We start from the raw sequence: 27,970 nt of genomic DNA, 5'->3' as shown, positions 1-27,970 counted from the left end.
CATTGTCTTTTGTCCAATTCACTGAAGAACTTCAGTGAATAGTGGGGTCTTCTGGTGGTCTGATCTGGTTTTCTACATCTTTAGTTAATCATTACTAAATTTCTTCAGCTTTGGAGTATATAAGGCTTTTTTTGTTTATTTGTTTAATGAGCTCCTAAAATACAGAGAAATGAATTTTGTAAGGGCATTTGGGAGGAAAGTGTTATGGTACTTTTATTTCTTATTTTGGTTTCATCATAGTTTCTTGCCAGAAAAAATGTGGTTTATATGTAGGAAGACAAAACAGGACTAAAGGATTTTTACAGTTAATGAATATCAACTTTTTTGAAGACAGCTATCATTTTTTTTAAATCTCTGCAGCTCCTAGAACAATTCCTATTCAGGCACATGATCATAACTCAGTAAATGTTTGCTGAACATTCAAATCCACCTTCCTCGTTAGGGTATGGTTTACAGTTCCTGTTACTTCTTTGTAGAGTAATAACAACAGATTGATACCACAACTCCACCTCTAATTGAAATGATTATTATTCCTAAAGGAGTGACTTACAGTGATAAACCCTGAGATGGCAGAAGTTAACATACTTTCTGATTTCTGTTTCATTTAAACTTCTGCAGACAAATTTAGTCTTAGCCTTTATTGGGAGAGGGGTGTTGGCTTTTCTGTGGATCTCCACGTAGTAATTCCCAACTTCAGACTCCTAAAAGTTCATTAAAAATGAAAGTGTTAGTTCAGTTGTGTCTGACTCTTTATGACCCCATGGGTTGTAGCCCACCAGGGTCCTCTCTCTCGAATTCTCCAGGCAAGAATATTGGAGTGGGTAGCCCTTCCTGACCCAGGGATTGAACCTGGGCTCTGCATTGCAGGCAGATTCTTTACCGTCTGAGCCAACAGCGTTCATAAAATCAATGTAAATTGAACAGAAAATGAGATTGAAAAGATTCTTTTGCAGTTGTCTTTGTGTCTAGCTTTCATTCTCAGTAGTTGTTTTGCGCCTCCTGTTTTTTCTTTATCAAGGCATCAGGTTCTAGCTCTGTTGCCATGGTGACTGTCACCTTCACTCTCACCTTTGCCTCCTCCATTTCTTACCTGTTCACGAATTTAGAGCCTCCTCCCTCTTTCAAATCTGTGGCCAGATTTGAAACCAGGTCAAAGTTGATGGAAAGTTTTTCTGGAGCTTGTTTTCCAGGGACTGGAGGGGTGGGGCAAGGACAAGAGCTGGCCAGAGGGCAGGACAAAGAGAAGGGGAGACCATGGAGCACACAACTCTGGTTGTGTACACAGCCTGGCTACTGGAGTGTGATACAAGGGGATGGAGAGGGTAGATAACTTACAGCCAAGGTCTGATAGAGACTTGAGCCTTGAAGGGCCAGAACATATGCACCCTCTCCTGATAGCATAATAGCTCAAATCCAGCACAGTCCAACAGAACTTCTGTAATGATGGAAAGGTGGTACATTTGCACTAATACAGTAGGCACTATTCACACGTGACAAGTGCTCTGAAATGTGTGGCTGCTTTTACTGACAAACTGAATTTTTATTTTTGTTTGTTTTAAATTTAGTTAGCTCCATGTGACTAGTAACTGGCACAGAAAAATCTGAGGAAGGAAGGAACCAGCTATAGCTCTTCACCCAGAGGAAATACATCCCTCCCTTAAAGCACAAAAGTCTCTACTGGACTTCCTTTTGACTTTGATACACAACTCCTACTTCACCTCAGGACATCTGCATATGGGCTCACTTAAGTAGTCTTCCTTGGGTCCTAGCCCAGCTGTTTCTCCATTTAAGTGGGTGGATATTTTGGGTCTTCCTTTCCCATACTCTTCTCTTATGTCTATTAATTTTTAAGGAACTATAACCTACATATACACCCATTAAAGGAGATCCAGTTCTTAGTATCATTTATTCATTAGGTCTAATCTGGTATAGGAAGATTTAAAAGAAGACAGAAAACTAAAGAGAGAAAATAGAGAAAGTAAAATTAATAAGAAAAGAACTGATACTTCTACAATCAGGATCCTGGACCATCTTGATAACTCTGAACACACTGGAAAAAACAAAGATATAATTTGGGAGGGAAAAGTATGGAGATCTGACCAAGCACCTGGTCAATAAAAAAATCACACAAGAGCTAAAGGTTATGAAGTGGGCTGAAGAAGTGACTTTTGCCCAGTTTTTTCACTACTATATAGACCTTTTCCTAGAATTCCTTCCATGGACTATCTCTAGGTGACAGAATGCATAAGATGGATAAGGAAAATGTTTTGCTGACCCTCCAGTAGCCCAGCCCTTGTCTCAAGCATCCTGAACTCAGTAGTTCTGGAGTGGAAAAAAAAACAAAGCAACTTTTGTCTCAGTTTCTGTTCTGTCCCTACATCCATCTCCATTTCCTAAGCTGAAAAACTCCCTCTCAGAGATAGCTACAGATCCAGGGCTGCGGTCCTGGAACAGGTGAGTCTATAGCCTAGAAAAAGTTCAAGACTAGCCTTCTTATTTAAGAAGAAATAGTATAGTGTGGTAATTAAGCACATGTACCCTGGAGTCAAGCTATCTAAATTCAAATCCTACTTCTACCACTTAACAAACTGTATGACCTTGCAATTTGTTTAACCTGTGCTACAGTTTATCTGTAAAATGGAAAATAATAATAGTATCTACCTTAGAAGATTGCTGTAAGGATTTTAAAAATCTATGGGAAGTGTTTTAACAATGGCAAACAAGTGCTTTTTTAAAATTTTAAATATTTATTTTGCTGTGCTGGGTCTTCATTCTTTCATGGGCTTTCTCTAATTGCAGAGAGCAGGGCCTACTCTCTAGTTCTGGCACACAGGCTTCTCATTGTGGTGGCTTCTCATGTTGCAGAGCATGAGCTTTAGGCGCACCGGCTTCCATAGTTTCAGCTTGTGGGCTCTAGAGTTAGGGTTCAGTGGTTGTGGCAAATGGGCTTAGTTGCCCTAAGGAAGATGTGGAGTCTTCCTGCACCAGAGATTGAACCTGTGTCCCCTGCATTGGCAGGTGGATTCCTATCCACTGTACTACCCGTAAAGTCTAGAAACAAGTGCTCATTATCTAAGATATTGCGAAGGCATATTCACCACCACCACCTTGATTAGCTCAGTCCCAGGCATGTCCCCAGAACTGTCTTCCTCTGAACTGTCATAAATAACACCATTCTCTCTTTATTCCTCTGAATTCCCTTCCTGTGTTAGGGGAACAAAAGAGTCTGAGAAGAGGTCAGGGTACAGAAGCTGACTCCACCTTAGTTAATTTGGTGGTGGGAGAAAGGTGGCCCATTATTGGGACTCCCAACCACTGGGCCAGGACAGGCCCTCTGCACACCCTCATGGTATAGTTCTTTCATACTCCTGCGTGCTTCACAGGCCTCTGGAGTAACTCTGTTACTCCACCTTCTAGAAATTAGTTAATTGAGCTCTCAACTTTTCAGTACTATGGGACTGCCAGAGTCGGACAGGACTCAGTAACTAAACAACAACAAACTTTTCAGTACACAATTTCAGGGGAAAGATTCCCACCATTTGAAGTGATCAGCAGAGAAAGAGGGAGTGATGGACATATAATGTGACCCTACAAAGAACTCTCAGACTCCTCATTTGAAGGCATTGCATTTCATTTATTTCCCTAAGGTAAATGCATGACTGAGTAGCACAAAAACCAGTGGTGGTGAGCTCCACTGATGAAGCCCAATTTAGCCAATTTAGGCTATTCCTGTCTTGTCTTGACCCTTCCCTTGGTGTGACCCTGTTGTGTCCCCTAGGGAGCCTGTTATGTAAGGAGAAAAGAATGGACAGGTTCTGAAGGCTGGGGTTTTTCTGACTACCAATTGGTTTGTCATCTTCAGGTAATAGAGTGATGGGAGAAGGAAGAGGAGAGGAAGAACATGGGGATGTAACTGTGAAACCCACAGGCTTTGAGTCCTGAGATGTCACTCAGGGTCCATTCTTATTCCTTGTTGAGTGATGGAGCTGCTGACCACCTCTCCAAGTCAATCAAACAGTCAGTAAACAGGTTCTTGGAAATGTCTGGCTGGGTACCCAGCTCAGATATTTTTAACCTCTTGGATAGATGGACAGTGGAAGGATTTAGTTGCTAGGAGGAGAGGTGGGGTTCAGGACTGTGAGAACTGTGTTTCCCTTGTATGGTTCTGTGGCTAAAGCCCCTCCCTCTCCAGTCCACCTGTCTATATTCCAACTTCCTCCTTCGCCTATCCAGGCTCAGTTTCCTTCCTTCCTTCGTCTCCTGTTCTCCCATTTCTCTCTCTGTTTCATCTTTCATGCTTGCCTCACCTTCCAGCTCTGAGGAATCTTTGATTTCTGTTTCAGATCCCAGTATGTTTTAAGCTCCATATCCCTGAAGATCAGGGGAAAGGTGGTTGGGTGGTGACCAATGGCTCCTTTGCTTTTGCTGGAGAAAATGTTGCCTGCCACTGGGTACCCAAAGGCTTCTCCTTAGTTCTACTTCCTGAGCTGTCCTGTAGGAGAGCTCCATTCTCTCCTGCAGCCTCATAAACCTTACTGCCCCCAGCTCTTGGGAACAGAATTGGAGGTCTTGGAAGGCCAGGTTTGGGCCACACATACCTTTGGAAAGTAGAAGAAATGTTGGTAGAGGTCAGAGGCAGCAAACCATGGGCCCATAGGTGGAATCAGCTTGTAAGCATTTAGACATTTCTATAGTTTCTTCTTAAATATCAATATTTGAATTAGTTGTAAACATTAAACACCCTGGAGGAGGGCATGGCAACTCACTCCAGTATTCTTCCCTGGAGAATCCCAATGGACAGAGGAGCCTGGTGGGCTACAGTTCATGGGGTTGCAAACAGATGGGACACGACTGAGCAACCAAGCACAGCACAAACATTAAACAATCAGATGTCAGTAAAATCTATTGTCTGGCTCCCCTTAAAAAGTAACCATCTTTGGTAACACTGAGACCACATTCCTTGATGGCATCAACCCGCTGGAGCTAAAAAAGTTAGGCAGAATCATATTTACCAGTTCTCGCCATCCCCTATTGCATTCCACTCACCTGCTTCACTTCTTTATATCCATCTGGTGTTAAGGTTTGTCTTAGGTTGTTACCTCTGGTCTAAGTAGGGCTTCTCTAGTATTTCCTCTGAAGGACCTCCAAGATTACAGAGACTGAATTTCCCCCCCAGGGTTCCAGAACCATCCAAAGTAACCTGTCCCAAGCCAGATATGTCTTTGAAGTACCTGTTTTATGTTTAAAAACTACAAGTTTTTATTTAAATGGCATATTTGTGTCATTTTAGTATAAGAATAGTGTACCTTCCCCCACCAAATCTTAAAAGTAAAATTGACATTCTGGAAGATGTGCCATGTGTAGTCTGTGGCTCCAAATATATTCACCGTATCACCCATTGGTAAACTAATTGCAGTAGCACGATGCTAAAGACATGAGGCAGAAAGAGACACGGAAATAAAGACGTGGCTAGAGAGTCAGAAAAGGAAAGGAATCTGAAAGACAATGAGTTGGAGAGACAAGTTGCTTTCTGGCTCTTAGCCACCCCTCCTGACCTAGCCCAGCCCAGCTCCTGAGAAGTTTGTAGACATCCCTGATACCTCTGGACAGGTGTAGAGTGGTGGCTCAGGGTGAAAACCTAGTGTCAAAGCAGGGGCCAAGCATGGGAGAGGTGAGGGGCCAAGACCAGCCAAGTGTGGTCAGACAGGAAACATTGTCCAGGGGCCAAGGAAGAGGCTTGCAGACAGGAAGCGGAGGGCTGAGAAAAGGACTGGTCAGCATTTGTCCTTTCTCTCACTGAGCCCATCTTCGTTTCACATCCTCTTACCCCACCCCTGCCCAAGAAAAAATGAGGCAAAGAGTTAACTTGACCTCCTTAGAGGTAGGAATTTCTTCTCCGGAATGGCTGTTTCTCTGGCCACAGAAGAATATAAGGAGGATGAGCACTGGGACTCCTTTCCCCATCCACATGGGATGTCATCTATTCTCTCCAAGATAGGAAATACCCCAGATCTGTGTCCCTGACTCAGCTTAGTTTGTTTCCTCCACTTCTTTGGTGGTAAAGACAGGTCTAACCTCCCTCCTATTCTAGCACTATTAATGCTGTTGTGGTTGTGGTTTAGTCGTTAAGTCGTGTCCAACTCTTTGCGAACCCATGGACTGTAGCCCGCTAGGCTCCCCTGTCCATGGGATTCTCCATGTAAGAACACTGGAGTGGCTTGCCATTTCCTTCTCCAGGGGATCTTCCAGACCCAGGGACTGAACCCACATCTCCCGTGTTAGCAGTCAGATTCTGTACTTCTGAGCCACCAAGGAAGTCCACTATTAATGCTACCCTGACTGCAACAGAGAATGGTAGAGACACAATTTGGATATTTCTCCTTGTCCATTTTATATTAAGGGAAATGGAATTACAGGGTGGAGAAGATTCAAGGAGAGGCAGGGGTCCAAGTTTTGGGAAATCCTAGTCCACAACTGAGACTCCCAGGAGGAGAAGTTTGAGAATGGAGAACAGTCCCAGAGTCAGAGGTCACTGGGGCACACCACCCCCTGCATTGGTCAGGACTGGATTGAGGAATCCCTGGATTCCTTTCCCAAAAGTCTTGGTGCCCAGGCTGCTCACACGTAGCCTCTCATGTCCTACAGTTAGGGTTGGATCACCCTCTTTCCACTGACTCCCATTAGAGTTGCAGAGGGAACCTCCTTTCCCTCCAGAATACAAAATGGCAAATTAAGTCCTGTTGGGGATAAGGCAAAGCCCTTTTTGAGGTGATTCTAAGAAACTAGAGCTTCTTATTTCCAGCTTTCTAGTCCCAAATGATCTTGGGGAAAAAGTAAGTCTCAGTAGGGGAAAGGTCAGTGAAGAAGAGGTCACCACTGTTCTGGCCGGATTAGCTAAGCGAGCTATTTCTGTTTAGCTCATTTCTCCTCTTTATCCTCTGGCCAGACATGCTACTTGAGGGGGATAGAGGAGACCTGCCCCATAGGCCCCTTCCTCATCAGTCAGAAATTCCCTAGGAGTCTCCTTGAGTCCTGGCTTGCTGGTTGTGACCTTGAACTCTTCTTCCTTGCTAGTTAATGGAATTGCTGATCCTCCGGCTATTTGGGCTGAAGCAGTTTCGTGGAAAGGACTGCTAGATGCCTGAGGTATCTTTAGCATGTCCAGCTGAAAATGAGGTGGGGAAACCCGGCGAATGGAATGAGTTCAGCAAAAGTTGGACCCATCTTCCCCTTTGTTCTCAGGAACATTTATTTGGATACTTGCAGCGGATCAACAACAACTTGAAAGATTCCTTGTGGATGTCTAAATTCTAATACATGAAGAATTTGAGACTCGTAGACTGAATATGTGGAGAAGGAAATGGCAACCGACTTCCCCAAGGGCACAAAGCTATGAAATGGTGAAACTAGGACCACAAATCAGTGCTTTGCCCAGCTGAAATGGCAGCATTCCCCCTTGGCTTAGTTCTTAAACTAGCCTACACCTACAAGCCACCCTTCCTTCCTTTCAAAGTTCAACAGCAATAAAAATGAATTGAGGGGACTTCCCTGGCGGGCCAGTGGTTAAGACTTCTCCTTCCAAGGTGGGGGTGGTTGCTGGGCTTGATCCCTGGTTGGGGAGCTAAGATCTCAGATGCCTGGTGGCCAAAAAATAAAACAGAAGCTATACTGTAACAAATTCAACAAAGACTTTTAAAAAATGGTCCATATTAAAAAAAAATCTTTAAAAAATGAATTGAGGAAAATATGTGTCCTTTCCTCACCAAATCATGGGTGTTCTGGGCATCCAATATTTGAGCCTCTAATTTTCTTCAGTTTCCACTCCGTATCTTCTAAACTGCATGTTGCATCTCCCATTCAGCACTCCTTCAAATCACCTGAGTCCCTGAGCCTAAACCTGCAGACCCCAATCTCAAGCTTCTGGCCCAAGATGGGAGGGGAACAATAGGCTATGGCACATAGGGTAGGGAAGGATACTATTCTTGCCCAAGAATCTACCCTGCCTGGGACCAGTGCGGCCTAGATCATGGGCATGGGAACAATCTGTTCAACACAAGCAAACACGTAATACAGGGCTGAGCAAGAACAGTGTGAGGCCTCTCTAAGTGTTTGTAAGCTGTGTCTTGACTTCAGCCCTTTCAGATGGTCCTCCAGAGGACTAGCAGCCCCCCATGCCATGTACTGAGCCTTAGGCTTCAGCTTCAGCCTGCCCAACAGGGTCTATGGAAAGTAGGGGAAAGGTCAATGGAAACAGTCTAGCTCATTCCTGGAACCGTTCTGGAATCTGGGGAAGCTGCTGGGTCCCTTGTCTCTGGCTTTGTTCAGCAAGGTCACCTGCCAGGAAGGACAGGAGGCCAGATAGGAAAGAGTCCAAGAATGGACTGATCTCTCTTGACACTTGGTCTTTGAGGCAGTAGAGCAGATTCCCCAGAGGCCACTCTAATCTTTATCCTTTCCCCTATTTCATGGGAAAAGGATGTACGTGTATAGAGGCAGACGGAGGTGTGTGTTCAGTCTCTCATCTAGAATTCTTCTTTGTTCCCACTCTTTTGAAAGTACACATGCTGGTATTAGGTGGGATTTAGGAGGCCAGCTGTGCCCCCTACAAAGACACAGATCTAGTTAACCAGATAAGGTCTGGTGTGTGTGTATATGCAAGTGAGTTAGGCAAAAGGAGATTTTCTTCATGGTCTTTTATTTTTGTTTCTTGCTGATTTCTTCCTAGCCACAATCATTGTGTATGTCTATGGAAAACCCCTGAGACAGGTCCCTTAGCCCCTCCCTCCAACACAGTCACACAATACCTCAGAGAATTAGAAAAGGAAACACACCAATCATCACAAATTGCTCAATAACTCTGGAATGTTCTATTTCAGTTTCCTTCTCTGTTCTCGTGGCTGCTTCTTCCCATAACACTTACTACCTAACACTTACTACCACACCCAAACCTGGCTTTTAAGGTGCTTTCCCTCAATGGAGTCACAGCCCCTGTTCCTTCTTTACAATGGGGTCAAAAATATCTAAGAGTAGATTGCCAGTCTCTATCACTTGATGCCGCAGGGAATTCAATCTGCCTGCCTAAATATGGCTGGGGACTTTCTTGAAGTTTCTCCCGCCTCCCATCTTTATGGCTTTCAAATGTTTAGTAAGGTCGCTATGACAGCATCCACAGCTCTGTGCTTGTCTCCTTATCCAGTCCCTATTCTGGACACGCAGCTCGCCCGTGACTGTTGCATGTCAAGTGGCTGGAACCAATCAGTACGTCTAAGGCTTCCTCAGAAGCCAATCAGAGCCTAGGGAAGTGACCTCACCCAACGGGAGGACTGTGTGGGCGAAAAAGCACCTCCTAGAGCTGAGTGTCCCTAAGTCACTCCCTTCCTCCGCACCCTCCTTACTTCCTGTAAAGCAGTACTGCCTACCCCATCCCCCTCCACACCAAGTGAGTGAGAGAAAGGCTAACTAAATTCCACAGAAGAGAAACTGCAACTCAGCCACACAGCAGCTTCTGCAAGTGGAGAATAAGATATTCAGTAAGCTCCGTCTTCACAACACACCCTTCAAAGTGGGGTTCCCAGGGTCTGGAAGAGGGTGAGTGAGTGTGCTAAAGAACAATCAGCACCTCCTCCCTCCCCACACCTGGTTTTCTTGACTCCACAAAAATAGCTGTAATCATTCCTTGTAAACAAGGACAAGATCAAGGTCAAGTGTGGGAACGTGAGAGCCTGTGTCCCATGAACACATGTGAACAGAGACAATCACGTCCGCATTGCCTGAGGACCAGAAGCTCAGAAACCAGCTGGTCTTCAGGGCATGGGCTGTTTACAGCTCACTCCGTGTTGCCCTGCAGATGAGTTCCGAATGTTCCTTGGCAGAGCTATGTTGGGACTAGGTGTTCCACCATGGGGGTAGAAGGGAAGGGGCAAAGAACAGGAAGGCTGTAGTGCCCAGTGTGTTACACTGGACTCTCAACAGGTAAGGAGAGAAGAAAGGTTTACTAGGCATCCCCTTCATTCCTCCAGCCCTCTCCCAACTAGGCCTCACCCTGGACAGAGAGACAGATAAAAACATTTTATTGAAACTGTAAAACTGCCCTTATTCCTCTTAACTGCTCACACCCAGAAAGAACTATAAAAAATAGTAGGGGCATGTGTACAGCTACCTCAGCTCTAACAATTCCAGTCCTCGTTTTGACCCTCCTTTTTTCCTTTCATACAACTGAGACACTGGTCCTTTGCCCTTTTCCCCAAGATATCAGAGGAGATACCACACCACAGGAGAGAGGGAGGGTAAGTGCAGAAAAGAGAGCTATCTACTGTCACTCTCCATTTCTGTCTCCAGGGACCAAACAGGTTAGCTGGATTCTAAGCAAAGGATTTGCTTGTCCACAAAACCAAATAATAGGGGCCAGTTAGTCTCTGTGTCCTAAATCAAGAAAGATATGAAGGTCCAGGGTATTGTTTAGAGTCTGTCTTCAGTATATAGCCTCATCCATATTGTCATCACTGTCACCCCCAAAGTCCTCCCCATTGTCAAAATATGACATGATGTAATCAGTTTCCTGAAATAGAAAAAAAGGAAGGGAGGAAGAAAGGTTAGGTCAGGCATGCTTTCAGCGTTCTCCTTTCTCCCTAGGTACCAGTCTCCTCTCCTCCCAATCCCAGCACTCCAGGCTTGGGAGGTCCCTGCAAGCTATCGTTCACTTTTAAGAAGAGCTTAAAGTTGAAACTCCAGTACTGCGGCCACCTCATGCGAAGAGTTGACTCATTGGAAAAGACTGATGCTGGGAGGGATTGGGGGCAGGAGGAGAAGGGGACGACAGAGGACGAGATGGCTGGATGGCATCACTGACTCGATGGACGTGAGTCTGAGTGAACTCCGGGAGTTGGTGATGGACAGGGAGGCCTGGCGTGCTGTGATTCATGGGGTCGCAAAGAGTCAGACACAACTGAGCGACTGAACTGAACTGAACCGAAAGGACAGATAAAGCGGAGGGTACTGTCCTTTGTGGGCAGTATCTCCTTTGGCCCTCCAGCCCTCTGAGGAGAACATCCCTGGTCGACAGAGTTGAGATCCCTAGAGCTTATGAGTGGAAAAGACGGCGGTCTGAGAATGAAAGGTGGTTCCCTTTACCTCTTCATGTTCTTCTTCATCATATTCCTCTTCTTCTTCCTCTTCCTTCTCTTCTTCTTCTTCTTTCTCCTCATCTTCCTCTGAAGTCACTTCTTCCTCCTTCTTCTCCAGAGTCTTATGTTAGGATGAAAAGAAGATAACCCAGACTCAGCTCACAGAACGGGGAGAACTGAGGCACCCATGGGCCAAAGCAGAGGAATGAATCTGGGGCCCAGATGGCCTCTACTCATACTTCATCCTTACCTCTAGTTTCTGTATTGTTTCCTCCTTATCTTCTGTGGTCTTAGGGGGTCTCTTGGGGAGTATAATGGTGGTCCCTGGTGAGAGGATCACAAGGTGAACCATGAGAGAGCAAGCTTCCTTCTTGGCTGTCACCTCTTGCATAGACCATGTCACTTTGCTGCCCTCCCGTGGCCACCAGAGCACCCAGCAGCCATACTGGGTAGATGGGGTAGGTAGGCATCGGAGAGCAGGCAAGACCACCCGCAGCCTTGGCCCTCCAGTTGATGAAGGAAATCTCTACTTTCCCTCCTTTTCCAGATACACTCACGTTCCTTCTGTAGCTTCCGCACTCGGATCTTTAGCTCCCGGGGCAGACGTCGCCAATCTAGAAACAGCAGGAATGTAAAAATCAGCCAGACTCTGCCTGGGGTCTGCTATGAATGGTGACTCTTTTAAAGAAGAGATAAGGATCAAGGTAAGGGCGAGGAAGGAAAAGTTTGGGTCAAAGTTGCTTGGAACAGAACTATGGTTTGGATACCTCCAGAGGAGTAGGGGACATTTACCAGGTTTTTAGATAGAGTCTGTGAATACGCTGGAGCACATGTAAGTCTTCTGAATAGGGTGGAGGTTGGGGACAGAGGAGGGTGGATAGGGTGGTGGCTCAAGCATTTGAAAGAAAAGAAGTCAGTGAAAGGGCCCATCACCTACCAGGGTTCCAATCGATGGCATTGTCAATCGGCCCTGACATCTGATATTTGTCTGAGTAACGCTCCACATCTGAGGGATCAGAGGTCAAGGGTCAAAGTTTTATCCTATCAGAACCCTCGGGTTCTTCCTGAGGGTCTAGCCCTCTCAAAACTCAGAAATTGTCTTCCTCACCCCAAACCTAGAGCCCAGGGAGGGCAGCTTCAGTGAAGACCTTCAATACTCTTTTAACCTGTCTTTTCACCACCCCAAATTGCAATGTTTTTGCTATCTCTCTTAACCCCAAGGCATGGCTATATTGACTGGGAGTGTGTTACAGTGGAAAGCATACTAGAGCAAGAAAATAGGGTTTCTGTCTTCCCTCTACTCCTTGTTCACGGGACTAACTTGGGCAAGTCTTTTAACTGTCTGAACTTCAGCTTCTAGAGCTTTAGGAGGAAAGTACCAGTTGTCAATACACTGAAATACTATACTTCCACACCAACTGGTAACTACCTACTATCCCAGGCCTCCCAAGTATGCCCCCTTCTCCAGTTCCTCCTGGCTTCATGACCTCTCCATGAGCCACAAACCAAAGGGCTAATATTTTAATTTGCAGGGCTTCTCAGAGACCCCTTCTCAACTCCTTCTGACTGGTTAGTGCCTGTAATATCCAGATTGTTAAAAATTTTTAATACACCTCCCCATGTATATCTGTAAAATGGGAACCTTAATACTTAAGCTCTTACTGTCTAAGATTATTGTGAAACTCAAAACAAACCATGGATACCATAATGCATTTCAAATGCAGGGGTAATTACTATGATCTCCCCAGCTAGCCAGTAAGCTTTCTGTGTCTCTTCTGACCTCTCTGGGGCCCCAGTGGTGCTAAGTACAGGGCACTACTCATGAAAGGCACTCAGAACATTCAACTGACCTTTCTTGGGGACAGCAGGCCGGATGAAGTAGGGGAGCTGCCGCATGGCCCCTCGAAGCTCCTGCTTCAGGGCCAGGACATATTCCCCTTCCTCTCCTGAGGGCAGAGGCACTGGGCGGAACTCCAAGGGCTAAGAAGGCAGAGGCAATGGTCAGTTCAGAGAAAAAAATGCTGGAGTATAAATCTAGGAGGGCCTCTCCTCTCCCCACACTTCTACCCAATGCTCCCACTGAGCAGGGGACCAAAGGCAAATGCTGGGAGCAACACAGCATTTTGAAAGCTGGGGAGCAGAGGGTATAAAAAGTAAGGGCAGACACTTCCTAGTCTGGAAAACATCCCATGTAAGTTGCAAGTACAGAGACAGGGAGGGGCCAGATGAGGATGATTTTGATGACCCAGGAGGAATCCAGGATCACATACAGTCAGTCAAGGGCATAAGGGAGTCTTGGGAAAGGGGGGTAGACACTCACAGGGAAGAGCGGAGAAGGCTGCAGGGTGGGTGGGGGCAAAGCATCCCCCTTCCCAATGCCCACAGCCTCCACGTTGAAGGTCAACTGGCCCCGGCCACAACCCCGGCCCCCACCCCGGCTGGCCATGATGGAGGGGGCCTGGGGATTCAGACATCCAATGGGAAAAACCTGATAAAGACAAAAACAAAGAGAAAAAGTACAGTAGAATGGACAGGAAACCAGGGAGGTATAAGACACTCAAATCATTTCTCCCAGAGACCTGAAAAGCCAGTTTAATTCAATGAATTTTGAGAAGGCATGGTGCCAGGCAAAGTATTTCTGAAAATATAAATAAGGATGAGACATGGTCCCAACAGGACAGATAACTGCAACATGGTGTAACTGGTGTAACTGAAGCACAAGGAGGAAAGTGACTAGACACTTGGATAAAATTTCCCTATGTTCCCAAGTTAACTGGATGTTTATCATCAGCTGCATATCTACATATGATTTTTGAATTCTTTCTCTCCCTCACTTTCCAAACCTAACTAGGCCCCAATTCAATCTAATGCAATGCATTTCAGCAAAACATTTATTAAGCATCTACCATGAAAAAGGTAGTGTGCCAGACACTGTGAGGGAACAGAAATGAGTCATCAGTCTCACTGTCAATTGGTTGGGGGTGGGGTGGGGGGCTGTGTGAGAAGAAATATTACACTCAAACAGATCTTTTTAAACACCACTTGGAAACACAGAATCTTAGAACTGGAAAGACATGTGGAGTCTTCTGGCTCAATAATCCTCCCAGTACAGTACTACCTTCTGTAAACTGTCAGTCACTCAGCTTCTGGTGGCATTTTCCTAAAGAGATGGTGTCCATTTTCCCCCAAGGCAGCCCTTCCATGTGATCAACAGTGATGAATTGAAAGTTCTTCCTGCTACTGTAACTGAACTCTGTCTCTTAACATCATTTTTGAAAAACCAGGCAAGATAGGATGGGGAATAAAGAAAGTCATCAAATGAAAAAGAAATTTGAAAGAAATTATATGTCATAGCAGGGAAGATACCTAGCACCCAGATCTTGGCTTCTCATACCACTCTCCAGCAAAAGGAACCAGGGCTTCTTGGAGAAATGCAGCTTCTCCAATGGGGCAGGAAATACACAAGATGAGATTGAAGTATCTTGTAGTGCCAGAAAGTAAGAAAGTGCTCAAAAAAACAACACACACATTGATGGGGCTCTGTCAAAGGTACATAAGAGGCAAATGAAAGAGCTCCCAATGGCCAAAGTCTGAATAAGTTGAACCACAAAATAAAGCAGCATTGGAATGCAATATCAAAGTATAAGATAAATATAAAGAGACTATACTGATATAAACATTTGAACAAATTAATACATGGGAGAGAAAAAAAATCCCACGTGCAGAATTCTAAAGAAATTATGTAGAAAGAAAGTGTTAGTTGTGTAGTTGTGCCTGACTCTAAAATCTCGTGAACTGTAGCCCACCAGGCTCCTCTGTCCGTGGAATTCTCCAGGCAAGAATACTGGAGTAGGTTGCCATTCCCTTCTCCAGGGGATCTTCCCAACCCAGTGATCAAACCTAGGTCTCCTGCATTGCAGGGAGATGCTTTACCATCTGAACCACCAGGGATTATACCCTAAAAGGGGAAAGTGTAATTCCTCACTGCTTAAGTATGGCCTGTGCATAGGGAATTTTGTCCAAATCAATTTTGGAAAGGTGTGGGGGGGGTGGTAACTTTATGGTATAGAAATTGGACAAGCATTACTTCAGTCAGGTGACCAAAGTCAACATGAACAACTTTAAATCATATCATTAGTATGTACCCTTGTGTGCTCAGTCATGTCCAACTCTTTGTGGCCCCTTGGACTGTAGTTCACCAGGCTCCTCTGGCCATGGAATTTTCCAGGCAAGAATACCGGAATGGGTTGCCATTCGTTCTCTAGAGGATCTTCCCGACCCAGAGATCGAACCTGTGTCCCTAGCGTCTCCTGCATTGGCAGGCAGATCCTTTACCACTAGCAGATGTGATATCTTCCTCCCCGAAACTGATACCCCAGTCTATAAACAGGAGGAAAAAAGCAGATACATTCCAATGGAGAAGCATCTTATAATATACGTGACCAGTACTCTTCAAAACTGTCAGGGTCATCAAAAACAAGAAAAGTTCACACTTCCATTGTAAAAGAGAGCTGTCCTAGTGGTAGCATTCTTAAAAAAAAAAAAAAAAATTCCTTTTGTTTTCTAATTACAGAAGTAACAGTAAGTAAAGTCGCTCAGTTGTGTCTGACCCTTTGTGACCCCATGGACTGTAGCCTACCAGGCTTCTCCGTCCATGGGATTTTCCAGGCAAGAATACTGGAGTGGGTTGCCATTTCCTTCTCCAGGAGATCTTTCCAACCCAGGGACTGAACCCAGGTCTCCCACACTGTAGGCAGAGAAAAATGGCACCCCACTCCAGTACTCTTGCCTGGAAAGTCCCATGGACGGAGGAGCCTGGTAGGCTGCAGTCCATGGGGTCGCTAGGAGTCGGACACGACTGAACGACTTCACTTTCATACATTGGAGGAGGAAATGGCAACCCACTCTAGTGTTCTTGCCTAGAGAATCCCAGGGACAGAGGAGCCTGGCAGGAGGCCGTCTATGGGGTCACACAGAGTCGGACATGACTGAAGCGACTTAGCAGCAGCAGCAGCAAACTTGAAAAGATACAAATGAGGTATAAAGAAAAATATCTACTAACCATGATGTAGTAATAATCATTACGAACATCTGCATATGCATCCTTTCAATTCCACTTCTGTATTATATATACAGTTTTGTGCATTATAAGTGTCTATATATATAGACATAATAAGGCCATGATAACTAATTGTAATGTGGTATCCTGGACAGGATCCTGGAACAGAAAAAGAGCCTTAGGTAAAACTAAGGAACACCAAATCAAGCATAGACTTTACATAATTACAATGTATCAATATTTATTCATTAATTATAACAAATATACCATATTAATATATTATGTTAATAATAGGGGAAACTGGTGCCAGGGTGTATGGAAACTTTTTGTACTACCTGCTCAGTTTTTCTGTAAATCTCAAAGTGTTTTAAGAAATAAAATCTATTAATAAAGAAAGAAACATGAGTATCAATTCAAAATTCACAGTTCTCTGACCTTCCTTGGTTTTCATTACCCTGACAATTTTATTAAAGATTACTGGTCAAATATATTATAGGATGTTCCTCTATTGGAATTTTTCTGAGGTTTTTCTCTTGATTAGACTGGGGTTGTGGATTTGGAGGAGGATGATCAACAAGATAAAGCGACATTTTCATCACATCATATAAGCGTACATACTAATAACATGTTAGTTACGGAACAATAAGAGACAATATAATACATAATCATGACCTCTCAAATTAGTGGTTCATAATAAAATTGTTCCCACAGTCCAGAGAAGAGAGGAAGCTAAGAGGACTAGGATGGTGAGGGGAGGCTTTAGGAATCACAAGGTCCCAAGTTTGGATCAGACCTTAGAAATCGTTTCCTTTCTTTCTTTCAACAAATATTTATTGAGCATCTACTGTAATCTACTGTAACTTGTAGCTCAGTTGGTAAAGAATTTGCCTACAATGCAGGAGACCCAGGTTTGATTCCCGGGTCAGGAAGATCCCCTGGAGAAGGCAATGGTAACCCACTACAGTATTCTTGCCTGGAGAATCCCATAGACAGAGGAGCCTGGCAGGCTACAGTCCATGGGGTCGCAAGAGTCAGACACGATTTAGCAACTAAACCACAACCACTACCACTATAAGCCAGACATAATGCTAGACAATGGAGATCATGGTGAATCCTTTACTTTTGACATTCAGCTTTCCTTTGATAAACCATATCTAGTAAGCTGTTATCCAGCTTCAATTTAAACTTTTTAGCAAATCTTTTTATCTCACTTTACAAGTCATTCCATTTTGGGATATTTGTTCTTTAATCAAAATCAAAAAAATAAAACAAGAAATATATGACTCAACAAAATGCACTCCACAAAAGATTAGTCAGGGAAAAAAAGATTTTAAAATATATTCAAGGTAATCTATTTTGTCAGACTTATACACACCCATACATATAAGTAAAAAAGTTGTTCTTTTTCAAAAAATTAATTTATTTTTAATTGAAGGATTAACTGCTTTACAGAAAAGTTTTTCTTAAAGGGTATACAACAAGAATTAACATTGGTTAATTTAAGGTGATGGGTTTTGGAGATTTTTTGGTAATATACATTTTAAGCATTGTTTTTCCTCTGTACCAAAAAGGTATTACTTTTATAATAAGAGGAAAATATTCATTAGAAAATTAAAAATATAGTAACTGAATAGTAGATGAGATTAACAATATGTAGCAGGAAGGAGAGGGTAGGGAAATGCTTGCTTAAGAAATCTGGAAAGCTTCAAGTCTAACTGCCATGAAAAATGTGAGGAAAAGACAGCTGTTAATGAGGTATCACCTCATATTAGTCAGAATGGCCATCATCAAAAAGTCTACAAACAATAAATGCTGGAGAGGGTGCGGAGAAAAGGGAACCCTCCTACACTGTTGGTGGGAATGTAAACTGGTACAGACAATATGGGGAACAGCATGAAGATTCCTTTAAAAACTAAAATTAGAACTACCATATGACCCAGAAATCTCACTCCTAGGTGCATACTTGGAGAAAACCATAATTCAAAAAGATACATGCACCCCAATGTTCACTGCAGCACTTTTTTCGATAGCCATGATATGGAGGCAACCTAAATGTACATTGACAGATAAACAGATAAAGACGGTGTGATACATACAATACAATACAATGGAATATTACTCAGGCATAAAAGTAATGAAATTCTGCCATCTGCAGAGACTTGGATGGACCTAGAGACTGCCATATGGAGTGAAGTAAGTCAGAAAGAGAAAAATCAATATCATACATTAACACATATATGTGCAATCTAGAAAAATGGTGTAGATGATCTTATTTGCAAAGCAAAAATAGAGACAGACATAGAAAACAAACATAGATACCAAGGGGTAAGAGGGTGGGTGGGATGAATTGGGAGACTGGGATCAACATATATACACTGTTGATACTATGTATACAATAGAGAACTAATGAGAACCTACTGTACAGCACAGGGAACTTTACTCAATGCTCTATGGTGATCTAAATGGGAAGGAAATCTGAAAAAGAGAGGATATATGTATACATACAGCTGATTGACTTTGCTGGGCAGCAGAAACTAACACATTGTAAAGTCCAATAAGAAGTAATAAATAAACAAAAAACAGCTGTTAGTTAACAGATTAAACTGTGATCTGATTTAAAGAACACATTAGGTGAGAGATCCTGTCTTATAGATGTGAGAGAGGGAGCAAGAATTTGCCATTGTGTTTTCAGGCCCTTTCAAGGGAAAACACTCTTAACTAGCCGGCTTAGGTATTCCTCCATCTGATAGATACAGTTCTATCAGTGGAGACAGGAGCTGTTTTGCTGCAAAGCAGTGAGGTGTTAAGAAAAGGCCATGAGCTTTGAGGTGAGACAAATCTAACTCCATTTCCACATACTGACCAAGTGACCCTCAAGAAATGTGGGGTAAAAAGAAGACAAAACTTTATTTAATTAAAGCATTAAACTGGTGGTTAGGAAACTGTAAACCATCCATCTGTACCCTACTCAGCTTAGGAATCTACAAGGCTCTTCTATGTAAGATTATGATGAAGTGATTGTGATTCTTGAAGATGTTCAAGGTTTCCTATAATCTGGTCCCAAACTACCCCTCCATAAACATCACGCATTCTCCTTCCCCCACAAACAACATCCCACATATGTTATACTCATTCCCAACTGTGCCATAACTGTTTTAATATGGTAGAAGTTACTAAAAAGCCTTTCTTAAATTTGATGTTATTGCTTTTCTGTATTTTTTTTTTTTTGAAAACTGCTTCTTAGTAACTTCTACTACATTACACAGTTCGGCACAGTTGGGAATGAGTATAATATATGTGAAATCCTGTTGTTTGTGGGCGAAGGGGAGTGCAAGAGTGAATAATAGGGAGGGTTGATGTTTCCTTATCTGTAAAATGGAAATAATAATAAAAACCATCTTAATTCATTCAACGAATATTTACATCAGTTCTTATTCAGTGTCAGGCACTGTTCCAAATGCTAGAGACGTAGCAGTGAACAAAATGGACAAAAACTGCTGCACGCATGGAGTTTAAAAGGAGCTTGCATTGTAATGGAGGTCTCAGTATACAGATGGTTCAAGTCATGAGACTGGGAGAGATTCCTAAAGGAGTGGATGTGAAGAGAGAAAAGAAGAGATCCAGGGACTGAGGCTTGGAGCCCTCTAACATTTAGAATTTGCTATATTTGTAATAAATAAGACAAAGATTTAACACTCTTATTATATTAGAACTCATGGAAATGAAGAAAAATCCCAATAGAATAAATATGCAAAGAACATGAACAGGCAATTAACAAAAGAATGGTTAATCAAACTATTTTTTAATCTATAAAATTGGCAAAGATTTAAAAATTAATCAGGCTTCCATGAGTTTTTTTGAAGTGGACACTCTCATACCTCACTGGAAGAATTATAAATACAATATTTTGGGTGAGCAATTTGACTCTTTGAATCTACAGCCTTTTAAAAGTTAATATCCTTAATCCAGTAATCCCACTTTTAAAACTTATCCAAAGAAATCATCAGGGAGGGGGTTCAGGATGGGGAACACATGTACACCCATGGCGGATTCATGTTGATGTATGGCAAAACCAATACAATATTGTAAAGTTTTTTAAAAAAAATTTTAATAAGTAAATAATAAAATTATATGTCAAAAAAAAAGAGAGAAATCATCAGATACATAGTCAGAGATATAAAAGCATGTTTATCAAAGAGCTATCCATATTAGCACAAATTCTGAAATAACCTAAATAGTCCAACAAAAAATGAATGGTTGGGGCTTTCTCACTGGAGAAGGAAATGGCAACCTACTCCAGTATTCCTGCCTGGAGAATCCCGTGGACAGAGGAGCCTGGTGGGCTGCTGTCCATGGGGTCGAACAGAGTCAGACATAGCTGAAGCAACTTAGCATGCATGCATTGGAGAAGGAAATGGCAACCCACTCCAGTATTCTTGCCTGGAGAATCCCAGGGACAGAGGAGCCTGGTAGGCTGCTGTCTATGGGGTCGCACAGGGTCAGACATGACTGAAGCGACTTAGCAGAAGCAACAACAGCAGCAGCAGCAGCAGCAGCAGCAGCAGCAGCAGCAGCAGCAGCAGCAGCAGCAGCAGGGGCTTCCTCAGTGGTCCAGTGGTTAAGAATCTGCCTTGCAACACAAGGGACACTGGTTCAGTCCCTGGTCCTTAAGATCCCACATGCCATGGAGCAACTAAGCCCATCTGCCACAACTACCGAGCCCAGGCATTGCAACTTCTGAAAGCCATGCGCTTAGATCCTGTGCTCCTCAACAAAAGAAGCCACTGCAATGAGAAGCCCACACACCGCAACAAAGAGTAGCCCCCACTTGCCATAACTAGACACAACTAGAGAAAGTCTCCTTGAAGCAACGAAGGCCCATCACAGCCAATAAATAAATAAATCTTAAACAACAAAAAAAGACCTAATGACCAACTTCAATAAGTGGGCTTTATTTTTAAAAAGATGAACGGCTAAAAAAAAATCAAATATCTATGTTAGACTATTATGTATACATAATAAAAATTTCAAATAATATTTAAAGGCAGAAAAATGTTCACAATATGATATAAAGTGGAGAAAGCATGATAAAAGGTTGTATTTGTTGTATGGCCCTATGTGTGTAATACACACACACACACACACACACATATATATATACATATGTATACATGCAGGAAATAAATTGAATGGATTCATTGTCATGATGTAATAAACATTTTATGGTTTTCTAGGATAAATGTATATTACTTCTATAAACAGAAAACAAAGAGAAGATTTTCTTTATCTTTAAGAATGTTACCATTAGGACAGTTCTGTCTCTTTTACAGTGAAAATGTGGAATACATTTTGTTGAGCCATATATTTCTTGTTGTATTTGTTGGATATTGATTGAACAGCAAAGTGAGATAGGAAGTTCTCTTACTAAAAAGTTTAAACAGAAGCTGGATAATAATTTACTAAATATGGTTTATCAGAGGAAGGATGCATATCTAAAGTAAAGGATTAACTATGATCCCCATTCTCCAGCATTATGTCTGACATATAGTAGATGCTCAATAAATATTTGCTGAAAGAATGAATACATGACTCCTAAGGTCTTTTCCAAACTTGAGACCTTGTGATTCCTAAAGGCTCCCTTCACCATCCCAGTCCTATTAGCTTTCTCCCTTCTCTGGACTTTGGGACCAATTACATTATGAACCACCAACTTAAGAGGTCATAATGATATACTGTATTGTATTTTACTTCGTGGTTTATTAATTGCTCCCTAATTACATCAGAAGTTTAAATTCTTCCTTTCCAATCAATTCCATCCAATTAACTTTTCCTGGGCACTGTGCATTTAATACATAATACATTGTATTGTATTAAATACTAGAACTTGCCCTATAAAACTTAATATTGAAACATTAAAGAGGGAGAGGGCACTAAGACTCCAGTAAAAGTACACATAAAATGCTATCATCAGACTGAGGAACAATTAATCCTGAAGAAAAAAAAAAAATTGGTCCAGGAAAGCTACAGGTAGGAGGTAATATTTCATCAGAGTTTTGATAGACAACCAGAGTCTGTCAAGCTCTTAGTACTAATAGATTTAGGGGAAGCTGGTTCACAGTAAAGAGTCAGAGGTACCAGAGTGTCTTCCACTTTCTTCTTTAATATATCTCCCCTCTGCGCGAAGGAAAACTACAGTGCTCCAGTGTATAATCAACACAGCAAAGGGAGCCCACAGGGAGAGGGTGCGGAACTAGAAGGGGGCAGATCCAACAGGCTGCCGGAAAGCGTTGTCTCTCTAGCTAGCAGCTGGTCCCTGGTGAAGTAGTTCGGGAGGTGCGGGATGGAACCAGGTCAGAGCCACCAAGTCGGGGGCCTTACCTGCTGCCCCTCCCCCACGCGGAAAACACGCCGCAGCCAACTTGAAATTTGCTTGTCTTCCTCTAGCTGGTGGCGTTCTAGGTCGGCCTCCCAGAGCTCCCCATTGGTGAGTTCTCCCAGCCAATCTAGGGGAAGCCGAGGAGGTCCGCCCTCTTGAAGCTGAGGAGGGGAGGGAGGGAGAGAGTTAGCCGGAACTCAGGCTAGCCAAGCTGGGTGAGTAGAAAGATGGGGGTGCAGAACCAACCCTGGGGTCAGTCATTTCAGACCTCATCTCAGATGGAGGACCCCTTGGCCTGGCGACGGTTCACAGAGGGAAGCTGATCCTTAGATTTCACCGAGGGACTCTATAGAAAGAGCTTCCACAGAGAAATAAAACTCCCTTAGGGATCATTCTTTTTGTGGCTTCACACTTGGCCTCTGCTCCATTCCTCCAGTCTTCCCTTCAGTTCTGCGCTGCTTCCCTCCAGCACCACCCATGAGTATTTCTTTTCTAGAAAAATGTTTTCCTGTAGGTTGCTGCCATGTCTGTGAGAAGATGGAAAGAGGCTTTGGGAAAGGAAGGATTAGGAAATCAGATAACCAGAGTTGGGGAGATAGGGAAGGAGTCCAGTGTTTACTCCATTTTCCACCTCCTTCCAGCTCCTCCTAGCCTTTGGTTAAAGAGGGTGGGGTTGGGAGGAGGGGTCCCACTTTTACACACACACACAAAAACAGAAACAATGGGGAAAGAGATCAGAGTAGAGATAGAATCTAGAAGTTAGTCAAGAACAATAATCCTGATGTCAGAGAAAATGGCCCTGGGAGTGAAGCCTCTGGACTGGGAAGGCTGTTGGTGGAGTGACAAGCACCCATTCTCTGGAATAGGACAGAAACAGAGCTGTGAAGCTTTGGAGAACTGCTTAATTTTACTAAGTCATAGTTTCTTTATAACAAGAAAATAATTCCTACCTTATAGCATTGTTGTGAATTGGCACATAGTTGGTTTCCAGTAAATGGTGTGTGCATGCTAAGTTGCTGCAGTTGTGTCCAACTCTTTGTGACCCTGTGGACTGCACCCTGCCAGGCTCTTCTGTTCATGGGATTCTCCAGGCAGGAATCCTGGGGTGGGTTGCCATTTCCTTCTCCAGGGGATCTTCCCGACCCAGAGGTCGAAACATGGTACCTAGTAAAAATGGGTAGCTTCCCTGCAAAGATTTCTCTCTCCCCCCTTTTCAGGAACATTATATCTTGTGTCTGGTGGCCTCCAGCCTCTGAATTATCTCAAGTGAGTTTTCCAAATCCTTAGGACTTTTTCCTCACCGCCCCCCGCCCCCCCCACACTTTCCCTGATGCCTTCCAGCTGGACACAAACTCATTCCTAAAATATGCAGATGGAAGCTATGGTAACCATGGAGACAGGGCAGGTGGTGAGGAGAGGCAGAGACAGACACTGAGAGAAACCGACTGCTACAGATAGGGAGAAAGAAGACTTTAAGGAACGATTCTAACAGAGACCTTCAAACAAGATGGGAAAACGAGCCTAAGCAAGACCGAGAATAAACAGATGCAATGAGAGAGAATGTGTTACAAAGTTCACTCTTCTCTGCCCCTTTTCTCTCTCCCTTCCATCCCTCCAAAAATATGGGGAGGAGGCATCTGGGAATAACCCCTTGCTGTATCTAAAAACGACCCCAACCTCCGCATACTTATCTAAGTCTGTATAAGGGAGCTGAGGTCCAAGTTTATTTGTGATGCATGTTCCGGTTGCGGGGAGGTGTAATGAAGATGTATCGCTGTGTCTGACTCCAGCTCCCCCTGACATTTAAACTAGGAAAAGGCAGCCAGATCTCTTGCCTCCCTCTGTACAGTAAGGACTCCAGCTGTGGATCCCATCGCCTCTCTCTTCACCTCTCTATATATTGTACCCTGTACCGTGTGGCAGGTCAGACCTGGCGCACAGGCGCGCATCAATGCACGAAGAGCGGAGAATGGGGATCTGCTGAAGCTAGACGAAGAATTGGGATGGTCCCAGTCTGGGTCGCGGAGGAGTCTCTTGAGGAACATTTAGGTTTGTTGTGACTGAGGGGCTAAGAAAGGGAAGTCAGGATTGGAGCCTCTAGCTTTTGAGGGTTTATGTGTGCATGGGTGGGGTAATGGTTTGGTGCCTGACGCCCCCACCCGCAGAGACTAGGCTATAAATAGAGAAGCATAGCTCCGCCCCCCCCCCCCCAAGCTTCTCTCCTCCGGAGCCGGCGCTGTGCCCGGGGCGCACAGGGAGGAGGGACCAGGATTCTGTGCCCGGGCGCAGATACTGACACCAAGGGAATCCGAGTGCCCACCCCCACGCCATGTGGGCCCCCAGGAACCCGGCTCCGCCACCCCAGCTGCCCCGTGGCCCTGGCCTCAGCCCTGGCCCGGAGGAGATTCTGCGGACTTACAGGTATCTATTTGGGTGCACAACCTGGGAGGGGAAAGAGCAAGGAGTGATGAGGAATATAGCAGGAGCAAAAGAACCCCCCAATTCTCCCCCCACCCTTTTTAGGTCCCAAACGCAAGCTGCCTCCCTCCCCCCATTCAGTTTGTGGGGCTGTGGCAACCTAAAAGAGGTTAGGAATGGGACTGTGTGTGTGAATGTATGGGTGCATGTGTGTGGGTGGGTGGCGTTCAACATCCTAGAAAGGGGGATTCCAAGTGCGGATAAGAAAAGGGGGATGCTGGAAAGGTCTGATAAGCCGTGGGGTGAGGGTGGGGGTGCGGATATCCCTGCGCGTGCACGTACGCGTTTGCACGCGTGCTCGTCCTTCAGTGCGGGTGCACCCTTCTCATCTCCTCAGGCATGCGCTGGGGGGATGAGGGCGGCTCAGAGGCATGAGTTAGAAGAAGGACTGTGTACCATGCCGTGGGGATCTCCCCCATCCCACGCGGGTCCTTCCACCTGTGCCTCAGTTTCCCTGCCTGAATCAGTAAATAAGATCTTTCTCTTTTTTGCAGGGATTGGCTTCGCCCCTGAGCCCGCAGGCCTCTACCAGCCACTACCCTCACCCCCCTAGGCGTCCTCGGCAGGTCCCAATCCCGGCTCCAACGGTGCTTTCTCCCCAGCGGCAGCTATGCTGCACACCGAGGGCCACGCTCTTCTTCGGGCCGTGGGTCAGGGTAAGCTACGCTTGGCCCGTTTGCTTCTGGAGGGGGGCGCCTACGTGAATGAGGGTGATGCTCAAGGGGAGACTGCGCTAATGGCGGCCTGTCGGGCCCGGTACGACGACCCCCAGAACAAGGCACGCATGGTACGCTACCTTCTGGAGCAAGGCGCGGACCCCAACATCGCAGATCGCCTAGGGCGCACGGCGCTCATGCACGCTTGCGCGGGCGGCGGGGGCGCCGCGGTGGCCTCCCTGCTCCTTGCCCATGGCGCGGACCCCTCAGTCCGAGATCACGCCGGCGCCTCGGCGCTTGTCCACGCCCTGGACCGCGGGGACCGAGAGACCCTTGCCACGCTGCTGGACGCCTGCAAGGCCAAGGGCACGGAGGTCATCATCATCACCACTGACACCTCGCCCTCCGGCACCAAGAAGACCCGCCAGTATCTCAATTCCCCACCGTCCCCGGGGGTGGAGGACCCCGCTCCCGCTCCTCCTAGCCCCGGGGTCTGCACGTCGCCTTCGGAAATCCAACTGCAGACTTCAGGAGCGGGAGGACGAGGATTGTTATCCCCTCGCGCCCAGGAAGAAGAGGAGAAGAGGGACGTATTTGAATTCCCTCTTCCTAAGCCCCCAGATGACCCCTCCCCTTCCGAGCCACTCCCCAAACCACCCCGCCATCCTCCAAAACCCCTCAAAAGGCTCAACTCGGAGCCCTGGGGCCTAGTGGCCCCTCCTCAACCTGTCCCGCCTGCCGAAGGGAGGCCGGGGTTCGAGCGCCTGACCGCGGAATTCAACGGCCTGACCCTGACAGGTCGACCGCGTCTTTCCCGACGTCACAGCACCGAAGGCCCAGAGGACCCGCCCCCGTGGGCGGAGAAAGTGACGGGTGGGGGTCCTCTCTCTCGCAGAAACACAGCGCCAGAAGCTCAGGAGTCTGGCCCCTCTTCAGGGCTGAGGCAGAAACTGAGCCGCATGGAGTCGGTGGAGCTCGATACTCCCGGAAATCTTTGCCCCGACTCGCCCGAGTGCAGCCGCCCGTCCCTGGAGCGCCGCAGATACAGCGCCTCCCCGCTGACCCTCCCTCCAGCGGGCTCGGTTTCCTCCCCGCGCCAGTCCCAGGAGAGTCTTCCTGGGGCTGTATCTCCGCTGAGCGGGCGGAGGCGGAGTCCCGGGTTGCTGGAGCGGAGGGGCTCGGGGACGTTGCTCCTGGACCACATCTCACAAACGCGGCCAGGTTTCCTGCCCCCGCTCAATGTCAGCCCCCATCCTCCCATCCCCGACATTCGCCCGGGAGGTCGGGCGCCTTCGCTGCCCGCCCCTCCCCAGGCGGGGGCGCCAGGCTCTCCCAGGACCAAGCGCAAGTTGGTGAGACGCCACTCCATGCAGACTGAGCAGATCCGCCTGCTAGGGGGCTTCCAGAGTCTAGGCGGGCCAGGGGAGCCTGGGCGCTGAGAGGAGTGAGAGGAGCCAAGGTGGGTGGGGATCAGGACCTTGGGACGGGTGGGAAAACCAGTTCACACACACACACTATGGACATAGAGGTCTCTTGCATGTGCTCATGGGCACGGTGCACACATACATGGGTGAACGTGTCCACAAGCACAGTACTCGTATTTACAGAGAAGGGTAAGTACTCTATTTATTGGGCATATAGACTCATGCATTCATGCCCTGGTCACTTCACAGTGCATATGGGAATTTCTCGTGCCCTTGGACACAGTGCACACAGGACCACTTGTGCTAGGGCCCCCAGCGGGTCCCAAACTCAACTTGCATTTGTTCAGAAGCATTAGGGAGCCCCTACTTATGGGTAATCTCCAATCTCTGCCCTCCTGCAACAGTAATCCCTTGCTTTCCATGTATGCCCTGCAACACAGCCTGCTCATGATTTCGGACACGCTACCCTCTTCGTGAATATCCCAACCCATTCTGCAGGTCTTGCTTTTCAATCCAGGCCTGGCTCCTTGTTCACACCCTGCTTCCAGCCCTAACCACTTTTCAGGATAGCTTCTTTACTCCCCTTGGGAATATCCTGCAGCAATCCCCAGCCTCAGTTCTGCTGCTGCCCTCCCTGCTCTCAGCTTTACTTCTCAGCTTCCAGCTTTTTCTTCCCAGCCCATCCCCCTAACCAAAACACCAGGTTGTTTCATTTTCCCAGGAGGTGGGTCATGGGCTCTAAGCTGCTCTTTGGTCCATCTGAGCTTATGAACACCCCAACAGGTTGACATGGGGAGTAACCCTAAATCATTCCTCTCTCCAGTTGATATATCAAATAAATGTGTTCAGAAGTC

At 45.5% G+C, this 27,970-nt stretch overlaps 2 protein-coding genes across 32 annotated transcripts; one reads left to right on the top strand and one right to left on the bottom strand.

Annotated features, from left to right (window-relative positions):
- Positions 1-121: 121 nt before the first annotated feature.
- POLR3GL (RNA polymerase III subunit GL) lies at positions 122-26,831 on the bottom strand. Of its 30 annotated transcripts, none has more exons than XM_069603018.1 (15): positions 26,419-26,795; positions 25,833-26,044; positions 24,978-25,000; positions 24,489-24,626; positions 23,509-23,722; positions 22,827-23,085; positions 22,561-22,719; positions 16,186-16,341; positions 13,444-13,611; positions 12,974-13,103; positions 12,061-12,129; positions 11,681-11,737; positions 11,374-11,447; positions 11,131-11,244; positions 122-701 (listed from the first exon to the last, which is right to left on the bottom strand). In XM_069603018.1, exons 8-15 carry the CDS (start codon positions 16,186-16,188, stop codon positions 534-536), a joined length of 783 nt encoding a protein of 260 aa, XP_069459119.1. In that variant the 5' UTR covers positions 16,189-16,341; positions 22,561-22,719; positions 22,827-23,085; positions 23,509-23,722; positions 24,489-24,626; positions 24,978-25,000; positions 25,833-26,044; positions 26,419-26,795; the 3' UTR covers positions 122-533. The 30 variants fall into 30 exon arrangements, with proteins under 30 accessions (XP_069459119.1, XP_069459113.1, XP_069459126.1 ...); XM_069603012.1 differs by having other exon boundaries at positions 22,827-22,916; XM_069603025.1 differs by having other exon boundaries at positions 22,827-22,916; positions 26,483-26,749.
- On the top strand, positions 24,482-27,970 carry ANKRD34A (ankyrin repeat domain 34A). 2 transcript variants are annotated; one of them, XM_069602946.1, is made up of 3 exons: positions 24,482-24,979; positions 25,082-25,145; positions 25,531-27,970. In XM_069602946.1, exon 3 carries the CDS (start codon positions 25,647-25,649, stop codon positions 27,129-27,131), a length of 1,485 nt encoding a protein of 494 aa, XP_069459047.1. In that variant the 5' UTR covers positions 24,482-24,979; positions 25,082-25,145; positions 25,531-25,646; the 3' UTR covers positions 27,132-27,970. The 2 variants fall into 2 exon arrangements, with proteins under 2 accessions (XP_069459047.1, XP_069459054.1); XM_069602953.1 differs by lacking the exon at positions 25,082-25,145 and having other exon boundaries at positions 24,761-24,979.

The sequence above is a fragment of the Ovis canadensis genome, chromosome 1 (genome assembly GCF_042477335.2).
Source record: "Ovis canadensis isolate MfBH-ARS-UI-01 breed Bighorn chromosome 1, ARS-UI_OviCan_v2, whole genome shotgun sequence".
Lineage (NCBI taxonomy): Eukaryota > Metazoa > Chordata > Mammalia > Artiodactyla > Bovidae > Ovis > Ovis canadensis.
This window is presented reverse-complemented; position numbering and strand designations above follow the sequence as displayed.

What these genes read in the sequence shown, in the direction of transcription:
- POLR3GL (XM_069603018.1), bottom strand. An exon ending in AGCCTTCTCCGCTCTTCCCT is followed by an intron (nt 13,104 to 13,443) that starts GTGAGTGTCTAC and finishes CTGCCTTCTTAG; the next exon opens with CCCTTGGAGTTCCGCCCAGT. An exon ending in TGCCATCGATTGGAACCCTG is followed by an intron (nt 11,738 to 12,060) that starts GTAGGTGATGGG and finishes TGCTGTTTCTAG; the next exon opens with ATTGGCGACGTCTGCCCCGG.
- ANKRD34A (XM_069602946.1), top strand. Translation starts at nt 25,647, where the DNA reads ATGCTGCACACCGAGGGCCACGCTCTTCTTCGGGCCGTGGGTCAGGGT.